At 47.5% G+C, this 18,341-nt stretch overlaps 1 protein-coding gene across 1 annotated transcript in view; it reads right to left on the bottom strand.

Moving 5' to 3' along the window:
• Positions 1-303: 303 nt before the first annotated feature.
• The window catches only part of LOC144175228 (hepatic leukemia factor-like), a 43,519-nt gene continuing 25,481 nt past the window's right edge, over positions 304-18,341 (bottom strand). Inside the window, exons 4-5 of the mRNA XM_077704333.1 lie at positions 11,503-11,943; positions 304-2,859 (exon numbers count right to left, since the gene is read on the bottom strand). Coding sequence (XP_077560459.1) covers positions 2,372-2,859; positions 11,503-11,943 — 929 coding nt within the window. The 3' untranslated portion in view covers positions 304-2,371. The remainder of the gene's footprint in view (positions 2,860-11,502; positions 11,944-18,341) is intronic.

Raw genomic sequence — 18,341 nt, 5'->3', positions numbered from 1 at the left:
GCGGCTGAAAGCGGTATATGCACGGCACAGCAATCTACCGATGCAGGCCAAGTTGTTTTCCAATTGTAGTGCCCTGTATAAAAGTTCGAGAGGGTCGCTGACTACGCTTGCCACGTTGGGGTGGTCACTTGAAGTCCCAAATCCAGAAACGTGTAGGAGTATTCATACTAACCATTGGCACTTGCCCAAATCGTGAGCGTGTATTCTTCAGAGTCCTTGAGAAGAAGGGGAAACGGAGTAGTCAATCTCGTTAAAGTTTAATACAACGATATGCGAAGTCAGACGGGGAGCAAACGTCCACGATAACACATTGCATCATATGACAAATGGTCTTTTCCGGCCTGTATTGCCGTAATGGTATGAACACGCTCCTTTCTCAGCTGAACCTACTATACATGATATACATACAGGTAGACATACATCGAGTTGGTACGGTTTTAGCGGCGTTCGGGCAGCGCAGACTTACGCAGCATAACAAGTTCTTCCGAAAGGCTGGTCTGTTTCTTCACGCTGGCGTTATGACCTCCATGGGCTTCATCTCCAGAGGTCTTGAGGTAGGTTGCGTTGTGCATGCGACATAATTACTTTTTATTATTATTTGAACATTACAAGTTTGCAGTGACCAAAGAGAACCGGGTTAGCGCTCGTTGCCTCCGTCGTTTAACAGGCATTAACGGTAAACACAACGCTGGCAGAAAGTTCGCCCATTTTGGTTAAATGATGCAGCAGAAGTATCCTGAGAGCTGTTGTCAACTCGTCATGCCACTGTGTAGGCGCAGGGTAGTGGTTACGTCACCGACAGGTCATGCCCTGCGATATCGCAAGCCCGATACCGGAACGACCCACAAACAACACGATAGGAAAAAGCTCACGCATGGCGCGTGCATTCGAGCTTGATTTTGATTTTTAGGGTCTGGGTGACGCACAGAATTATTACTAATAGCTCGACAAGGAGCCCAAAGGCTCATCACGTGAAATTACATGCTTAAACCCGCAGCCTAACAAGACATGCGGGCTTGGTACCCTTTCATTTCTCCCAGGATGCATTCAACCTTCTGTTCCGAAAAAGGCGAGGACGTTGACATGGTTTGCATCAACAAAACAGTGTTGTTATCACCCTTGCAATTGTTTTGTAATACTGCGATCAATTAGCCTTAGCGGAAACCGAAGTTTTGAGTGCCTTCCTGCAATAACTGTTGTTCTTTATGGTTACGTACACAGTTCCTGCTGCGTGCGTGAGAACCATGTACATGGTTTGCTCATGAAGCAGGCGGTTATCCAATTGGACCACGCAGAAGCTTTCACGAGATATTACCTGCTCTAAACAGGTTGGTGCTAAGCACTTTCAGTTTCTGGATCTTTCGTTGCTGTAACTACGCCTCATAGCCAACCCTAACCTTACTTAAAACATTTCTAACAAGTATAGGCTGAAACATTTAACAAGAACTTTGCACTCCGGTCAGTGTAAGACGGGTTAACCTTGCGGCTGGTACCAGTAGCATGGTTAATGCTGTTTAAAGTACATGAGGCAGGAAAAGGAATAGGACCATACGAGAACGAGGCATGACAGACACTTGTCGTCTCATGGCGGCTATTTTTCCGCATGGCAAGATAATGTGCCGACAGTATGTCTGACAGTCGTCCTGAGTTGGGTTTCAGAATACGCGAATGCACACATGGTAAATGAGGGGAAGGATCACGTGCAACAGGTACGGATTCTGCGAAAGCTTGCGTGACTTAAATGGCGTGATTTGCTCTCAACTTCCAAACTTTCTGGATTGTGATGCCAGCATGACGCCAATGCTTTAGGCAAGACGTCTTGCGTGCACCCTGTAAGGGGCGAGTGCTTTCTGAAGCATTACACCAAGAAAAACGGGATGCCACGTCAGTGTGCACAGCAGCGGACGAAATGGGGACATTAGAGAAAAACAAGTTAAATTCTTGCTAAACGTATAGAAAAAAAAACGTGCTGTGGGACGGTTAAGTGGCAAATTAATGCCGGCGGAAACAATCACACATCTAAAGACAGACAAGAAACAGCACGCATTATTCACAGACTGCGTTTTTTCCTATCTTGTGTGGTGCTGACGCGTGTGACTTCACCTGTTGCGTGCAGTTCACCTCTTGTCACACATGTTTTTGTTTTACTCTTTCCAACATCTGCCAAAAAGCAGCCTTCCATGCCGTGTGGGCTTTAGCCGAAACGTCATACGCGCCTTAGGGGCGCGTCCGGCTCATGCGTCTATAGCTATCGGCAGCTAAGGGCTGGAGAGGCGGGCTGCTGCTGCTGCTGCTGCTGCCAGTTGCCGTTGCTGCTTTTCTGAGCCCAGTGTGGCTGAAGGGCCTGAGCCCCGGGAGCAGGCAGCCGCAGTCAGGGCTCGTAGTCGTGTAGCCGCTTCCTGAGCATGTCGTTCTCCTGCTGCAGCTTGTGGACTTCCTCGCGCAGCGCGATGTTCTCCTTTTCCAGGTACGAGGCCCTGAGCACGATCTGGTTCTCCTTGACGCGGCGCACTTCGCGCGACCTCTTGGCCGCGATGTTGTTCTTCTGGCGCCGGGCCCAGTACTTGTCGTCCTTCAGCTCGTTGGGCACGAACTGTTTGCGCGACTTCTTCACAATAGGCTGTGGCTTGAGCTCGTCCTCGGAGAACGGGTGGTGGCTCGGGTCGAAGTCGTCCTGGCCGGGCAGGTTGGCCAACGCCAGGTCGGTCTTGGTGAACCCGCAGTCGATGGGCACCACGGCGGCTGCGCTGGGCGAGCCCGGCCGACGGCCTGCCAGCGGGTCGCACGGAGGCCGCCGGGCTTCGTCGCCCCCGCGGAAGTGCTCGGCGAGCGACTGCATCGAGTAGCAGGCGCTTTCCGCTACGCGTGAACGGAAAGAGAGGAGAGCGCCGTTACTACGAAGCAACGTAGAGCACACTGGTCAGGGACGTACAGCTTGAACAATACCACAAATAATCAACCCACCAAAATGAGGACGGTAAGGGCAGTTTTACTCGAATTCACACGTCAACAGTTTCGCAGAAACAGCCTGTCGGAGCGCCCACGACCCGCTACCTCAGAACATCATGTTGCTTTATGACTGATTGTGCAATCCAAGATTTCTCGCGTGTCCCACAAAGTTCACTTGCACAGTTAGCACTGTAGGTAAAACTTCACTTCATGTTTATTGTCAGGTTTAATTGAGATAGTTTTAAGGGACCTTTTCCCAGTGGTTATCTGCAGATACGCGCGCTGCCAGTCCGCCCTTCTCGGCAGTCGCCCCGGGAAATATGAACAAAAATGTTAGACAGAGAAGTCTTAAAGGTTACGACAGAGTTATCTGGCAAAGTTAGTATTCCAGGGGAAATCTTTTACGCAAATTATGGTCTCTATAAAACTTAACTTTTGTTTTTCGAAAGGAGTCCCGAATGTTTCAACACGCTGAAAAAATTACTGAATCTGGACCAACAACACATCGACGCCCTCCTTGAATATTATAATCACCACTGGGCCAACGGCACGGTACCTTCCCAATGGCACCATGCCAACATCAGCCTACTCCCAAACCAAACAAGCCCGTTAACATGGGCAACCTACGCCCAGTCTCGCTAACATCATGTACCGGCGAACTACTAGAGCACCTTTTTACACGCCGCCTAGCTGCCCACCTCAACGATACAGAACAACTTCCGCACCCCATGTTTCGCTTTCGGGCGCATCTATCAGCACAGGATATTCACCTACAACTGAAAGAAGATATCATCGATACGCTCAGAAAGGCGCACCCAAGCACCATATTGGCACTGGAAATTAAGGGAGCGTTCGACAACGTGTCCCACACTGCAATTCTCAATCAACTACAAACTACAGGCTGCGGCCAGTCCACCCGTCCGTGCTTTCCTGACCGATCGCACGGCCACGATAAGCATTAGCCCCCATCGATCCGATCGCTTTCACAGACCTGCTAAAGGCACACCACAAGGGTCAGTCATTTTCCTCCTGCTATTTAATATTGCTATGGCCGGACACCCGCCATTGCTCTCAAGCATCCCAGATATCTCCCACGCACTCTACGCACACGATATTACAGTTTGTACCAAAAGAGACTCCCCGGGCCTCCAGCAAGGCAATCTGCAGCAAGCTACTGACACCGTCACATCCAATCTCCGCACATGTGGACTTCACTGCGCACCAGCCGAGTCGGCCCTCCTAATACCCCGAAGTAAACACGGGGCCGCCCGCTACAACCAACACCGGACCCTGAAATATCAATCGATGACCAACCAGTTCCCACAGTACCCACACCACGCATCCCCGGAGTGCAATACCACCGCGATGGATCGGGGGCAGCATTCCTCCCACGTCAGCAGAAAACGGTGGCTCAACTCACACACCTAATACAGCGGGTATGCTCTCGCCGCCATGGCCTCAAAGAGGCAGACACATGTCGCATACTGGAAGCCATGCTCACAAGTCCAATCACTTACGGAACACCCCATGTGACATTGAAACCACAAGCAGCAGCAAAGATCGACATCATCATCGTCATCACCACCACCACCACCATCATCATCACCAGCCTATCTACGCCCACTGCAGGGCAAAGGCATCTCCCATTATTCTCCAATTACCCCGGTCCTGTGCTGACTGCGACCAATTTATCCCAGCAAACTTCTTGATCTCATCTGCCCATCTAACTTTCCGCCGCCCCCTGCAACGCTTGCCTTCTCTAGGGATCCACTCTGTTACCCTCAATGACCAACGATTATCTTGCCTTCGCATTACATGCCCTGCCCATGTCCATTTCTTCTTCTGAATTTCTACTAATATGTCCTTAACGCGCGTTTGTTCCCTGACCCACTCCGCTCTCTTCTTGTCCCTTAATGTTACACCTATCATCTTCCGTTCCATCGCGCGCTGAGTCGTCCTCAATTTTAGTTGATCCCTCTTAGTGAGCCTCCAAGTTTCTGCCCCAAGTTTGCGTATGAAGATCGACATCTTCACACGGAAAGCGTACAAGTCAGCGCTAGGCCTACAAGCCTACACATCCACAGATCGCCTCCTCTAGCTTGGGCTCCACAATACCCTGTCGGAACTTATTGAAGCCCACACCACCAGCCAGCTTCAACGACTTCAAATCACCGCTACAGGACGACACCTTCTTAAACGTCTGGGCCACCCTACTGCTCCAACCCCCGACACCTTCTGCAGCCTCTGGACTTCAGCCCGAGCTGCCGTTCATGTCCTCCCAATACCCAAACACATGCACCCAGTCGACAACATAGGTCGCCTCCAACATCGCGCTCGCCTACTCCTCAAGAAGTACGGCGCCCATCCCGATACCTACTACACTGGCGCAGCCCCATACCGCACGCACCCGGCCCATGCCATAGCAGCAATCCATTCAACCAACGCCATCACAGCTTCTGCCACAATACCGACGACATCCTCTGATACCGCCGAGGAGGCTGCAATCGCTTTGGCCACCACCAACGCAGCTTCGTCGGACATCACAATACTGACCGAACCCCCAATACGCTTGCCGCCGCTACACCACGAAACGCATCACTCGCATCAGCTCCAACATCCTAGCACGCCGACCAATGCTCCGAACGACTCGTATAGTGTGGATTCCTGGCCACACATCTCTTCCTGGGAAAGAGGTGGCACACGCCACCGCCCGCGAGCCCAACATTGTAGGAGCGAGTTCGCAACAATTTTATGTGCCAAGTTGGATGCGTGTCAAATATTTGTGAGACGAAATGAAATGTGGGCGGGCGTCGAATATTTAAGGGAGTGTTCGAATAATAAACGCGCTTTACTTTTGTTTTGAGGGACAAAATGGAGAATACTTTGTTTAAGACTCCATTTTATACATGTTTCAATAAAATAAGAGTTGTTAAACACCTTCATAAATGTGTTTCTATGTACGACTGTACGACATATGAAAAGTAGAAACCCAAATTTGGCTAGGACTAGAGAACGCGAGTCCATCCTGAACTCCCAATGTTCCAGTGAGAGGACCATCGAGTTCAATGACCCACGATATCTTTATATTTCTTCCACGTTTTGGAAAGCGCGCGACCGAACTAGAGTGAAAGGCCCTTTCGCAACGTTGTAAACCTAACTTTTTTAAACAGCATCAATTCCATCCGTATACAAAACGGCCGGTTGCATCGCCTGGCGAAATCAATCAGTTTTTGCGGGCATTGCTTCGAGAGCACACCGCTGCCGCCACCATAAATTCATTCTTCTTTATTGTCTAGCCTAATTAAATGCAGCTCACGCTAAACTTAATGTATTTACTATTCCACTATGACTATCTTTTGACTGAAAAAAAAAAGAGCTATATGCTGTCGCCATGGCGTCTTCAAATAATACCGTCAACTAAACTAATACCAAGGGTTGGAGGATTTTTGTAAAGGTGTTGGTTTTCAAAAAGCGGCTATTTGAGTCAAGGGACAAATTAAATATCAAAATACTTGACGCATTATTCTCTTATTCGGAGATGCCTGTTCGCATAGCCAGAATTGTACGCTAGCGTGCTAGCGTACAAAACAATCGTATAGTTTCAACCTCATATTCAGGTATGCCAATAGAAAGAGACTTGAGAATGGCAGAGTACTATTTTGTTACTAAATTTTGCGTCCCTGAGCAAGTTGTTGTAGAATAGTCAATAGGGAGTAACTAGTCGATATAGATCTATTGCAGAATTATGCCGTTCATTCTTCATAACCAATTTACGCTGTGTGCTCTTGCATTCCTTTGTTTAATAGCGATCTTGTTCGAAAAAAATAATAACGTTTTAATAAAGCGTAAGATAACAAAAACGCTGTAGATACTTTTTATTCAAACCTGGGCGAAATATTGAGGGCACATTTGCATAACCCTCATTGAGGTATGCCACAGATATGCACTATAATAAAACCACAAAGAGTGACTTTCTGCAATCCGATTAACTTCATCCCATGGGCAAACATGCTATTTCTAGAATTTGTTCGCGAGAATTTTCAGATTCGGCTATCTAAGTTTGTATTCCACTTTAATCGTGTCGCAACATTACGGTAATGATGGCTGCGATAGAAATTCAACGTTCTCAAACCGCCTCCAAATGCCACAGACAACGTTGCACGCTTTAATACGCAGTGGTGTCGCCCAAATATTCTCGATGTTGATTGATTTATTATAAGGTTTAACGCGCCGACGCGACACAGGCGATTAGGCGCGCCGTAGTGGAGTCTCCAGATTATTTTTGGTCCCCTGAAGATCTTTAATTAACGAGCGCCGAAACCTCGAATACACGGGCGTTTTTGCTTTTCGCCTCTATCAGAAAAGCGGCCGCCACAGTAAGAAATCTAATCCGCGACCCTGGGCTCAGCAGCGCAACGCCATAGCCACTGAGCCACCATGGCGGGTTCTCCTCGATGTTCTTGCGAACATGCATAAGTGATAGCTGCAAGTACTCATTCTTCAGATGCGGACTTTATTTCTTATCATGATATTGTTTCTATGCTATTCAACTTGAAAACAAAGACACCGGCAGGACCCTATGATATTCCAAATGCCTTCCTACGCATATATGTTGAGTCTTTGGCTATATTTTTTTATATTCCGTGCTTCCTTCCTAACCGGACAACTCACGAGTGAGTGGAGCGTTGTGACCATTTATAAAAAGGCTGCCGCATTTCAATAGATAATACCGACCCACGTTATTACTATCTACGTGTTCCAAAATAATGGAGCACACTATTGCTAACCACATAAACGATTTTCTCCAACGTAACTCCGTACTAACCAGGCATCAGCACGGATTCAGGAAAGGGTATTCCACATCCACACAATTAGTTTCGTTAATGCACTCCGTCGCTTCCGTGCTAGATAGGCCAAATCGATGCAATATTTTTTTATTTCAGTAAAGTTTTTGACAAAGTCCCCCATCATAGGTTAATCTCAAAATTAAAGGATGTTTAGCTGTCTAATGCTACTGTTTCATGGTTTGAAGACTACTTATCTGATCGTAATCAGTTTCTCTCACTGGGTGTCAAAAAATCTGGCGTTCCCCAAGGAAGTGTCTTGGAACCATCACTTTTTAAAATTTTTGTTAATGATATTGTATATTAATCTTGTTCCGGTGTGGACATGAGGTTATTTGCTGATGACTGCGTCCTCTTTTTTAACATCAGCTGTGTAAATGACCAGGGAAACATCTCTATAAGCCTCAGCAGCAAAATTGAGTGGTGTTGCCTGTGGGCAATGTTTTTAAACACGGATAAAAGTGTCCTAATGCGTATAACACGTAAGAAAGTACAATTGAGTTATAACTACATGTTGGGATCATCACCCTTAAAAGAGGTCACTTCTGTAAACTATATGTGTTTGACATTAACAAATACTTTACCATGGAACAATCACATTGACAACGCAACTTCATCTGTATTTTTAAGACATAAACTTAACAGCAGTCCCTCTAATGTTAAGCTATCGAGTTATTACTCCTTAGTTAGCCATTTTCGCCCATTACTTGCTTATTATTGTATTTTTTGTATTTGTGTATCCCGTCCTCTCTACAACGCCTTAATGGTCCGGGGAGTATGCAAATAAATAAATAAATAAATAAATAAATAAATAAATAAATAAATAAATAAATAAATAAATAAATAAATAAATAAATAAATAAATAAATAAATTTTTTACCTTACGACTCCCCTCAGATTTACTGCGTGATAATAACATTTATTTCCTTCAGATACGACGGAAGACACTTCGTTTAGATTTCTTTTCCCTTCTCAAGCTTGGGCTGGGCCCCAGCAATTACCTAACTCCCCTGTCAAGAAGATCTACATGTCACGATCACCCGGATAAGTTTCCGCCACATTTCGCTCGCACAGACGTATTCAAGTTTTTGTTTCTTCCCCAGGCAAAAAATGATTGGACCGCTGACATTCAATCCCACAGTGTTAACTCCCTTACTTGATTTTCTCATGTTCATTGCGTATTTTATTGTTTTTTGCACGTTCTTGTTGTAAAGCGCTTGTCCTGTTTGGACCTATGAAAGATACGCAGTATGTACATAAATAAATAATTAAAATAAAATAAGTACTTACTAAGAAACATGGCTTTCGAGGTACACCTAAGTCCACCTACGTGATTTGAATGCGAAAGCATTATGGCTTCTTCTGGCGACACTTTACAGCTACATCGTATGCGTGTCATGCTGGTCAAATAAGTTTCGATTGGTTGTCAGACTGGTCACATGCTGACTCAAGGGGATTGGGCAATAACTACGACCGCTTCATTTACAATCTCGCGGTTGATGCACTATTTGGCTGCGACGCCAACATACCCACGCCCAGTCCCCTCATAGAAGCTCCGGGGATTGGCTTGTGAAGATAACAGCTGCCGACTGAGGTTCACGAACGATTAACCAATTCCCGTTACCGTAACGCTTTCGCACTCAATGCCTGTAGGAGGACTTCAGTGCCACCATTCACTTTTTGATAGCCCATAAATTTCAACATTTCAGCGAGGCATGGAACAGAAGACGGTAGGCGTAACGTTAAGGGAAAAGAAGAGAGTGGAGTGGATCAGGGAACAAACGCGTGTTAAGGACATATTAGTAGAAATTAAGAAGAAGAAATGGACGTAGGCAAGGCATGTAATGCGAAGGCAAGATAACCGTTGATCATTAAGGGTAACAGAGTGGATCCCTAGAGAAGGCAAGCGTGGCAGGGGGCGGCAGAAAGTTAGATGGGCTGATGAGATCAAGAAGGTTGCGGGGATAAATTGGTCGCAGTTAGCACAGGACTAGGATAATGGGAGATCCATGGGAGAGGCCTTTGCCGTGCCTTTTCCGTGCGCAGACAGGATGATGATGATGATGATGATGATGATGATGATGATGATGATGGTGGTGGTGGTGGCATTTTGTCCGTGCCTCCCATTACAATGCATGGGTGTGGTGTGGGTAACGCGAACGTTCGACGTCGACAAAGAAATTACTTCAACTTGGATTGCACAATGCTTGGGAAGAGATAGAGGAAGCCCATCATGCCTCTGAAATAGAACGCCTAACGCACACAGGACGAGCCACCTTAAGAAAATTGAATTATACAACACCGCCAACATAAGACCACAACTTTAGGATTATCCTACTAATTAGACAGAACATCAGAATAACGCCACTACCACGCCACATGCACCCAATTTACAATCAAACTCGCCGAATCGCACGAGTTAGGGTCATGAACGCAAAGTATGGCCAAAACCCGACTACAAGGTACACTGACGGGTCCCCTTATCTTCAGCGGACGGCCCCCGCGGTATGCGTCACCAATTCAACAGGTCCAGAAATGACCTCCCTCACCGTCCGTACACACAGACGGAAACCGCCGGGCTATTGGCCTAGCCGCAACGACTAGTGAGGACTCCATCACAGTGCTTACGGATTCGCAAACAGCATGCCACAGTTATCTACGGGGACGCATCTCCAAAAAAGTCCTCCGCACCCCCGAAACCAAGGGTCAGCTACTCAAGATAGAAATCGTCTGGGTACCCGGACACACATCCCTCGCCGGTAATGAGGCGGCCCATGCCGCTGCCCGCGCATGTACACCGGGCCATTATGTACGAGAGACAAACATCACCTGCTGCTCCCAAGACAGAACCTCTCATAAAATATGGAGATATTCTGGCTCACTATCACCAACGCAGAAGAAAATTTCACGTCCCGAGTTATCCAGGATCTGGATAACTCCACGTCCCGAGTTATCCAGACAAGAAGCCACCAGCCTTCGAAGAATACAAATTCCTATCCTCATCGCACCCTTTGTTATGCCATCTGTCCCACCCTATATCCGGGCACCTGTAATTTCTGTCCCCTACCCGGCACATTGGCGGATCCAAAGGGGGGGGGGGGGGGGGGTCCAGATGTCCTGATCCCTCCTTTAATTTTTGAATTTATACCCCCAAGAAGATGACCCCTCAGGTGGCAGAAAAGTCTACATGGTTGTTTGGAAACAGCGCGTTAAAACAGGGCCATGAAGAAAAGAACATGACAGGACGAGTGCTAAATTAGCGCTCGTCCTGTCTTGTTCTTTTCTTCGTGGTCCTGTTTTAACGCGCTCTTTCCAAACAACCACGCCGCTCTACCAACTCACCCAACTCTCCATCCTGCTGCAGAAAAAGTCTAATTGATGATTTGTTTTATTTCTTGTATTTTTGGTTTTCCGAAATTTCGGTGAATAAAAAAGGCTACTCCTTCTTCTCCCCCCTCATCATCATCATCACTGATAGGAGCTGACTGCCCTCTCAGTAAAAGCCTGTATCCGCCCCTGACCCGGCACCCTATACCATCAAGTGTGGGAGTGCAGACAAGCCCCCGGTCTACCCCCAGCCTTTCCTCATCTTACGAGCAGTGGGTGGCCTGCCTGAAAAGTCCGGACCCTGGGACCCAGCGCATACTGGGACAGAGGGCCTGGACTGCCAGCCAAGGCCAGGGCATCCCTGACTAGCAATGCCCCCCACCAGGCGGGTGCCCCAACAGCAGCCCCAGCGCTCGTGAAATGAACATTTCTTCCTCCCCTTCCTCTGCTAGCCACCGACGGTTCGTTAAGACAAAGGAGGTGCACTTGCACGAGGGCAGTCGCTGCTGGGCGCAGGCGGGCTCTCCGTTGGGCGGCGCGGCTAGACCAGGCTCGCCGGGCTGCTGGAGGGGGCCGGGCTCGGGGGGAAGCCTCTGCGGCTCTCCCAGGGGGGGCTGCCTGAATGGGTTGTGGCGTGGTGACAGCGCCGCCACGGCCTTTCCGCCGCCGGCCACCCCGTTCTCGGTGAGGAACTCGTCCAGGTCCATGTACTCGAGCTTCAGCTCGCTCAGAGTGCGGTCCCACAGCATGGTGCCGCCAGCGCCGCTGGGCCCGTTGCCTGCGTCGTACACCGGATCCTTGGCATCCAACTTGTCCTTTTTGTCTGCGGAAGACGCGGACTCAATTCCCGCACCGCATGCTCCCGGCTTCGATAATCAAGCGAAAGCGCCCCGGGGCGCTTGCCATGCTTGCATTATATTTTACTACGGGGCGTATGAATTGAATCGGCACTCAAAGCTGAATACGTTTTAGAAATCGAAATAGAACACCGTTGATAGCTTTTTAGGCTTTTGTTTGCTGCTATGTTTGGATATGAATAATTGTAAGAATGAAAGGGCGCCGACCACAGATTATAAGAAACATATACTTGACGTTTCGGCGCCCAACACGGGTGCCTGTGAACAAGGTACTCGTGGTGACTGCTGACTTCGTATATGAATAAATATTTGAAGCTGTAATACTTACTCTCGTTTGCATATCATGTGTTGTGACGTAAAAGAGTACGTCACAGCGATCCCACAAGAGCCTACCGAATGGCAGAAGAGCGCCGAATGCACCAAGCAAAGTGATTTCGCCTGTGCGGTGCAGCCACATAGGGGTACAACGTACAAATAACGAACACTAAAGCTGAGATGGTTTGTTCGGCCAATTCCGGTGCTAATTATCTTTGATTTTTGCGCTCGGTGATAAATGCACGCTGTCAGTAAGGAAACGAGGGAGGATAGCTGTCGCGCTCACCCGTATTAGTTCTTATAATAAACGTGTACACAAAGGCAGAATATTCGATCGAAATCGAAACAGCCTACCATAGGTGGTAGTTAGATAGTTAGATTAGATAGTTAGTTAGTTAGATTAGTCCGGTGATGCTTCAAAGCTGAATTTCGTTTATTTTCGAACGGATGTGTTTAACAAAAGTTGACATATGCATATTTGAACGTCAATATGCTTACTTCACTGCACAACGCCATAGTCCATCACAGTAGACACAGCACTGACGGCAGAAGTATGTCCAGTGAAGTGATTGTATCCTCTCGTATATAATCGTCGTAATCATTTTCTCGTTGCGTCGTTGACCTGTTCTCACTTTTACTACGACTATAGAGGGGCTTGGACGGTAACCCCTGTTACCCCTACATACGCGCTATTACCGTAAACAGCTTTGCTACTTTTGTAATTAGCACGCCCAAATGACTCGTGTAGGCACCCAGTGGTGAGATCCCCTCCTCTCTACACCATCATTATGGCGCTTCCCCTTTGCGTGACTTCTCTGTTCTGTCTTCTTTTTCTAACACAACTACCAGGGTTAACCGCCAGGAAATACCTCCCCCACACCCCGCTCTTAGGAGAGAACAAGCTGTCCTGCTCTGTCAGGAGCACAGAAACACCTTTCTGACACCCGCAAAAGCTCGTCTCCTGAATTCCAACTTTTCAGACCCTCCTCCAACTTGCTGCTACTGTACAGGCTACCCGAACGGAATTCACGTCCTGTGGGAATGTCCGGCCATTAAACCATATCTCCGACTACCGTATCCCCCACTCCTTCTCCCGGCCAAGTTGCGCATCCCACTCGGCCCAGCATGGCTGACTCAGGCGGCTACTTTGCCAGATCAGCATATGTCCAGCGCGCTCTGGAACTGGGCTACAACCACGAAAGCGTACTGAATGCTCAATCAATCAATCAATCAATCAATCAATCAATCAATCAATCAATCAATCAATCAATCAATCAATCAATCAATCAATCAATCAATCAATCAATCAATCAATCAATCAATCAATCAATCAATCAGGTTTTCTTCTTGTTTGCCCTTGTTACACGTTATTTGTGAAAACGTACCCTGGTGCTTCGATAATTAACATGTGCAAAGAGGGTTCAGTACAAGCCTCTAACACAAGTTCACCAGTTCCAACACGGCGAATTTACTGGGTCCAATTTAGTTAGCTTGAGGAAATGTCGTCCGTTGTGTTGTAGATGCGTATTGAACTTGCATTCCATAGGCCCCGAATTCTAATCCAAGAACAAAATCCACCGCATTTTCTTGTCACAACTTATATTCTCTTTGAGCAGTCAGCGATTTTCGGAACCGTTGCTCGGTCACGCCGACGCCGGATTTTCGCGCAACGGAGAAATTTCAGTGCTTTAGTATTAGAAACTTCCGCACGCAGTGGGCGCGTACTCTACGTAATGTTTACCTTGTTTTTTTTATGTTTGTTTTAATTCAGAGTCCCTGCTAGATCCCAGGTAGTCGTGGGGAGAGCAGACGTCGAATCCATGTAAGGTTACCGGTGCGTCGTATGCCGAAGACCAAAAAATTGGACGCGTATCTACTTGCTTCACTGCGAATGTCGTCGAAAGACGATAGTCATCTGCCGCGTCTTCCGCGTAACCCGTTCGCTGCTCTGTGCTACCACCCCCCTTCCCCTTCCCCCCTTCCGCTCTTCCCCTCCCTGTCTTGCTCCGTGTGATGATTGAATGGAGGTTTGATCAATTCCATTCAATTTTCCCGCCTTCTCCTGCATCCTTTTCTTTATATTTTGTTTCTAGTCCTGTCTAGAACAGCACGAGCAGAAACTCTTTGTTTTTGTGCTTGGTCCTATCTCGCACGAGCAAGAACCATTCTTCGCTATTTTAGTTTTTTAAAGACGATAGTCTTTCTTGGGCTACTTAAACCCAGAAATTTTGGTCTGTCTGTATGTCTGTCTGTCTGTCCGTCTGTCTGTCTGTGACTCGATTCAGCCACCCGGCCAAAGTAAAACAACGCCTGCGCAATAGTCTTATATAGTCACAGCTAAATCTACCCGTCTATGTCCGGTGTAATGTTCACACTTGTCAATATTGTTGAAGAAGAACAAGACATTACGCAAATATGACTCAACAAATCAATACAGAAGTGATATTTGCAGTGTTCCTTTATAAAAAAATCAAACATGCTTGACTTTTGCGAAATTAAATACTTCATCAACTGCAGAAAAAGAATTCACTCCACCGTCGCCTGCTGTCGCCCGCGCCACTACAGCTTCTGGCGCCATTTTAAGAAATCAACCGGCAACAGTTACGTGAGGTTTCACTAGATAGGTTCCACACGCTCTGCTTGCAACGCACGTGGAGTAGGGAAACGCGGTTCTATAAACGTTGAAGTAGGGCGCCTCGATTAACGCGCGTCTTCGCCGTACGGCAGCGTTCGCATCGAGACACCTGGTTTGGAGCAGTGGAACGCAGGAAATTTAAAATGATTTAAGCAAACCTTTGGCGTCTTTACCTTGGGAGGAGCGCGGCGAAACAGGAACAACATGAGAGGTGAGCGGGAAAGCGAAAGGAGGCATTTACTTCGCAAAAGCCGATAAAGACTATGGTCTTTTGACGGCATTTGCAACGAAAGGAGCAGATACGCGGCCAATTTTTTTTCACTAGCTATCGCAAAAACCAACACAACCTATATTCTTAACTATAAAAAAAAAGGGGGGGGGGGGTCTACCGGTTAAGCACCACCACCTTGCCTCAGATGTGCCTGAGTTTTTTTTTTTTTGCGCTAAATTAAGGGAACATGTATGACTTGTGCCAAGAGCTTCAGTAGTCTGGAAATCTGGAGTAGCCTAAATAAGCTGCTTTCTTGGCAACGTTTCAACTTTTGGACGAAAGAATGAATCGAAGGACAGACAGACATACAAAGTGGTCAACATTTTCGTGTTTAAGTAGCCCAAGAAAGACTGTGGTCTCCAACAATTACCAGCAGTCGTTATTTGACTACAGGCAGTGCCAAAGAGCATCGTGTTATAAACATTGTCGGGTATTGTATAGTTGCACAGCGCTGAAAAATGCGTTATCGGTGCAGAATCGTCTTCCAGTCACTTATTACAATATCTGATACAAAATATGTTCATGACTGCGGGGCCAGAACCTTTGATGGGTACGTCTGCGCTGTCGCGCTTTACCCTATCCTTTACGAGATGGGCCCTTCCAGCAAACGTTCATTAGTCGAACGAAGTGAACGGGTAACTGCGTTTTACCAAATTCGTAATTGTTGCCGACTTCGTCTGAGCTGAGGAGCGATAACTGCACACTCGACGGTAACTACGCGTCTTCCATGCAAACGTGACATCCGAATACAGCGGTGCTGTGTATGGCTCGGGCACCATAGAATTTTCGTGTCCGTGAACAAAAAAAAAAAAAAAAAAAAACCCGCCCGCATCTTCCCACGGGGGGAACTCGAGTAAATGCGTCGCAGAGTGGTGGGGGTATCGCGTGAATGTTGCGTAATTGAGTATGGTTTGGGAATGCTTAATTGTTATTTCGTCTTTATTATTCTTATTTATTGAATGAAGGAGAAGCGAAGGCAAGGAGTGTAAAGTTAAAGTCTATCTTTATTGCTTGGTGCCGTCAAGCAAAGCGTCAAGTCAAGCGAAAGCCAAGCAAAGACGCCCTTGACTGAATTCCGAACGCGCGCTCCGCCGCTTACATACACACCGCCCGCGTTCGAGGGAGAGGAGTACGGGGGAGAGACGCGCATGCGCACACTTCCGTACACAAGCAGGCGAACTTTCCACGCACCCACCACGCCGTTATCACGTGTAAACGCCCTGCTGCCGTTACTGTTGAGCGCGACGCAGCGCACGGGTAGCTACGACGCAGCGCGCACAGACGCGCTCCCCCCGCACCGCCGCAGCTGTTGTTGAGAGCGAGGAGGGTACGGGGGAGAGACGCGCACCTGCGCCTCGACGCGACGCGCTTGCGCAGTGAGCGTGTGGACGGCGCCGACAACATCGACGAGTGACATCGCGAGCCTAAGAAATGCTCCGCATAAAAAAAAAAAAAAAAGAAAAAAAACGCCGAGGCTATACTTGTAAAAGCAGGCCATTGTTCCCTGTTGCGTATCGTCTATCACCGGGTTCTGATAGATCTGACTACGCGGGTCAGATGATGAATTGTTAAGACTCTCGAAGGGCAGCTCGATTAAGAAGCGCAACGGCGCGTACTAGGCAGTATACAATCGACGATGGCGCGCGGTGCCTAAGAGGTCTAGCGCAAGCGGTACAATATGTCGTTCCGATGAAGATACCCGTGTGGTGCGTCTCGGACGCGAGGCCGCATGCGTTGTATCAAGTCGACGGTTACACCGAAATTGTGTGCGTGACAGGCGTGAGGACCCGCACGCGGGTCTCGCTGTGGTATCATGCAAAGAACAGAACAGGACGTGCCTTGTAGCGTATAAGTGACAATGTGTGAAGCGGCAAAGTCTTTAGCACAAGTTTTCTTACCTATAGCCATACCTCTGCAAAGTTGCAAAGTTGGCCCGGCTCACTCAAACTCACTCACAAATTTAGTTTGGAATCACCACTCACTTAAACTCAGACTCATTGCTGAGCAACACATCTGCGCTTACTCAAACTAAAACTCACAGCAAGCGCAAAAATAAGAACACACTAGGGTTCAGAACTCAAAACGAACTCAGAACTCAAATGAAGTCAAAACTCAAAATAAACTCAGGACTCAAATGGACTCAAAACTCAAAATGAACTCAAAACTCAGAATGAACCCAGATCTCACTCGGTCTTAGGCATTCTCAGAAGCAGTCCGGCTCAAACTACCTAGGGCTCATTCCCCTCAAACTCACTCAAGCTCAAACTCACCATGCCACAATAGCCTAGCGCTCACTCAAACTCAAACTCACGCGTGAGTTTGAGTCCAAATGAGTTTTAGTGAGTGGACTTATGAGTGAGTCTGCCGACCTCTGCCTATAGCTCCCTTGGTTTTCCACCTTCGTAAAGCGGGATGTCCTTAAAATTTTTTTTGACTGAAACCTGAACACATCCGTGTTTTGCATGTGTGCACCTGCTGCGTGCTGATTTCCAGCCCTATGCACAACGTGTTGTTGTTCTTGTACAACGCTAAGTTTTCTTTTTAAAAAAGGCAATAACGAGCAAGCCCCATTGCATACCTTAGACAGAACTACAAGGTATACCGTGTCTAATAATAAGGACTTGCATAAAATGTATTTAGTGCTAAATGATCCTGATTTTTAAAGCTCGGCAGCATAGCCAAAGTGGAAATTTTCGCTCCCCCATCAGCAATGTTTTCCAACCGCAATTTTTCGAGAGTACGTTTTGGTTGCTTTCGCGGTCTTGCAAATTTACATTTCGTACGCGCAGCTTCTTTTTCTGTCGCGCCATGCTAGTTTGTCGTTGCATCGACTCAAGACGCACGTTTTCTACACTTGTGTTCCGTTAAAAAGCGAATTGGAAACTGAGTTCTGCCTCGTCTCTTTTGTAAGTGCTTGCCAGTAAGGGAATACGACCACTTTCCGTTTGGAACGCGCTACGAAGCCGAATGTATTCATATCAGGGACGGCATCGACATCGGCACCGGACCGCTGGCATTAGCTCCGGGTGGCATATGCTTTGAGCGTTATCAAACTTTTCATTTCCCCCGCGTCAAGTCGAATGCCGCAAACAAGGCTATCGATTACTCAGAGAAAGTGCTCATCTGCTCTTCGTAACGCCGAA

Source organism: Haemaphysalis longicornis, unplaced genomic scaffold (genome assembly GCF_048455015.1).
Source record: "Haemaphysalis longicornis isolate Haplotype H1 unplaced genomic scaffold, Haemaphysalis longicornis Haplotype H1 scaffold_3, whole genome shotgun sequence".
NCBI classification, from domain to species: Eukaryota; Metazoa; Arthropoda; class Arachnida; order Ixodida; family Ixodidae; genus Haemaphysalis; species Haemaphysalis longicornis.
Note: the sequence above shows the minus strand (reverse complement) of the source record. Positions and strands in the feature narration are given on the sequence as shown.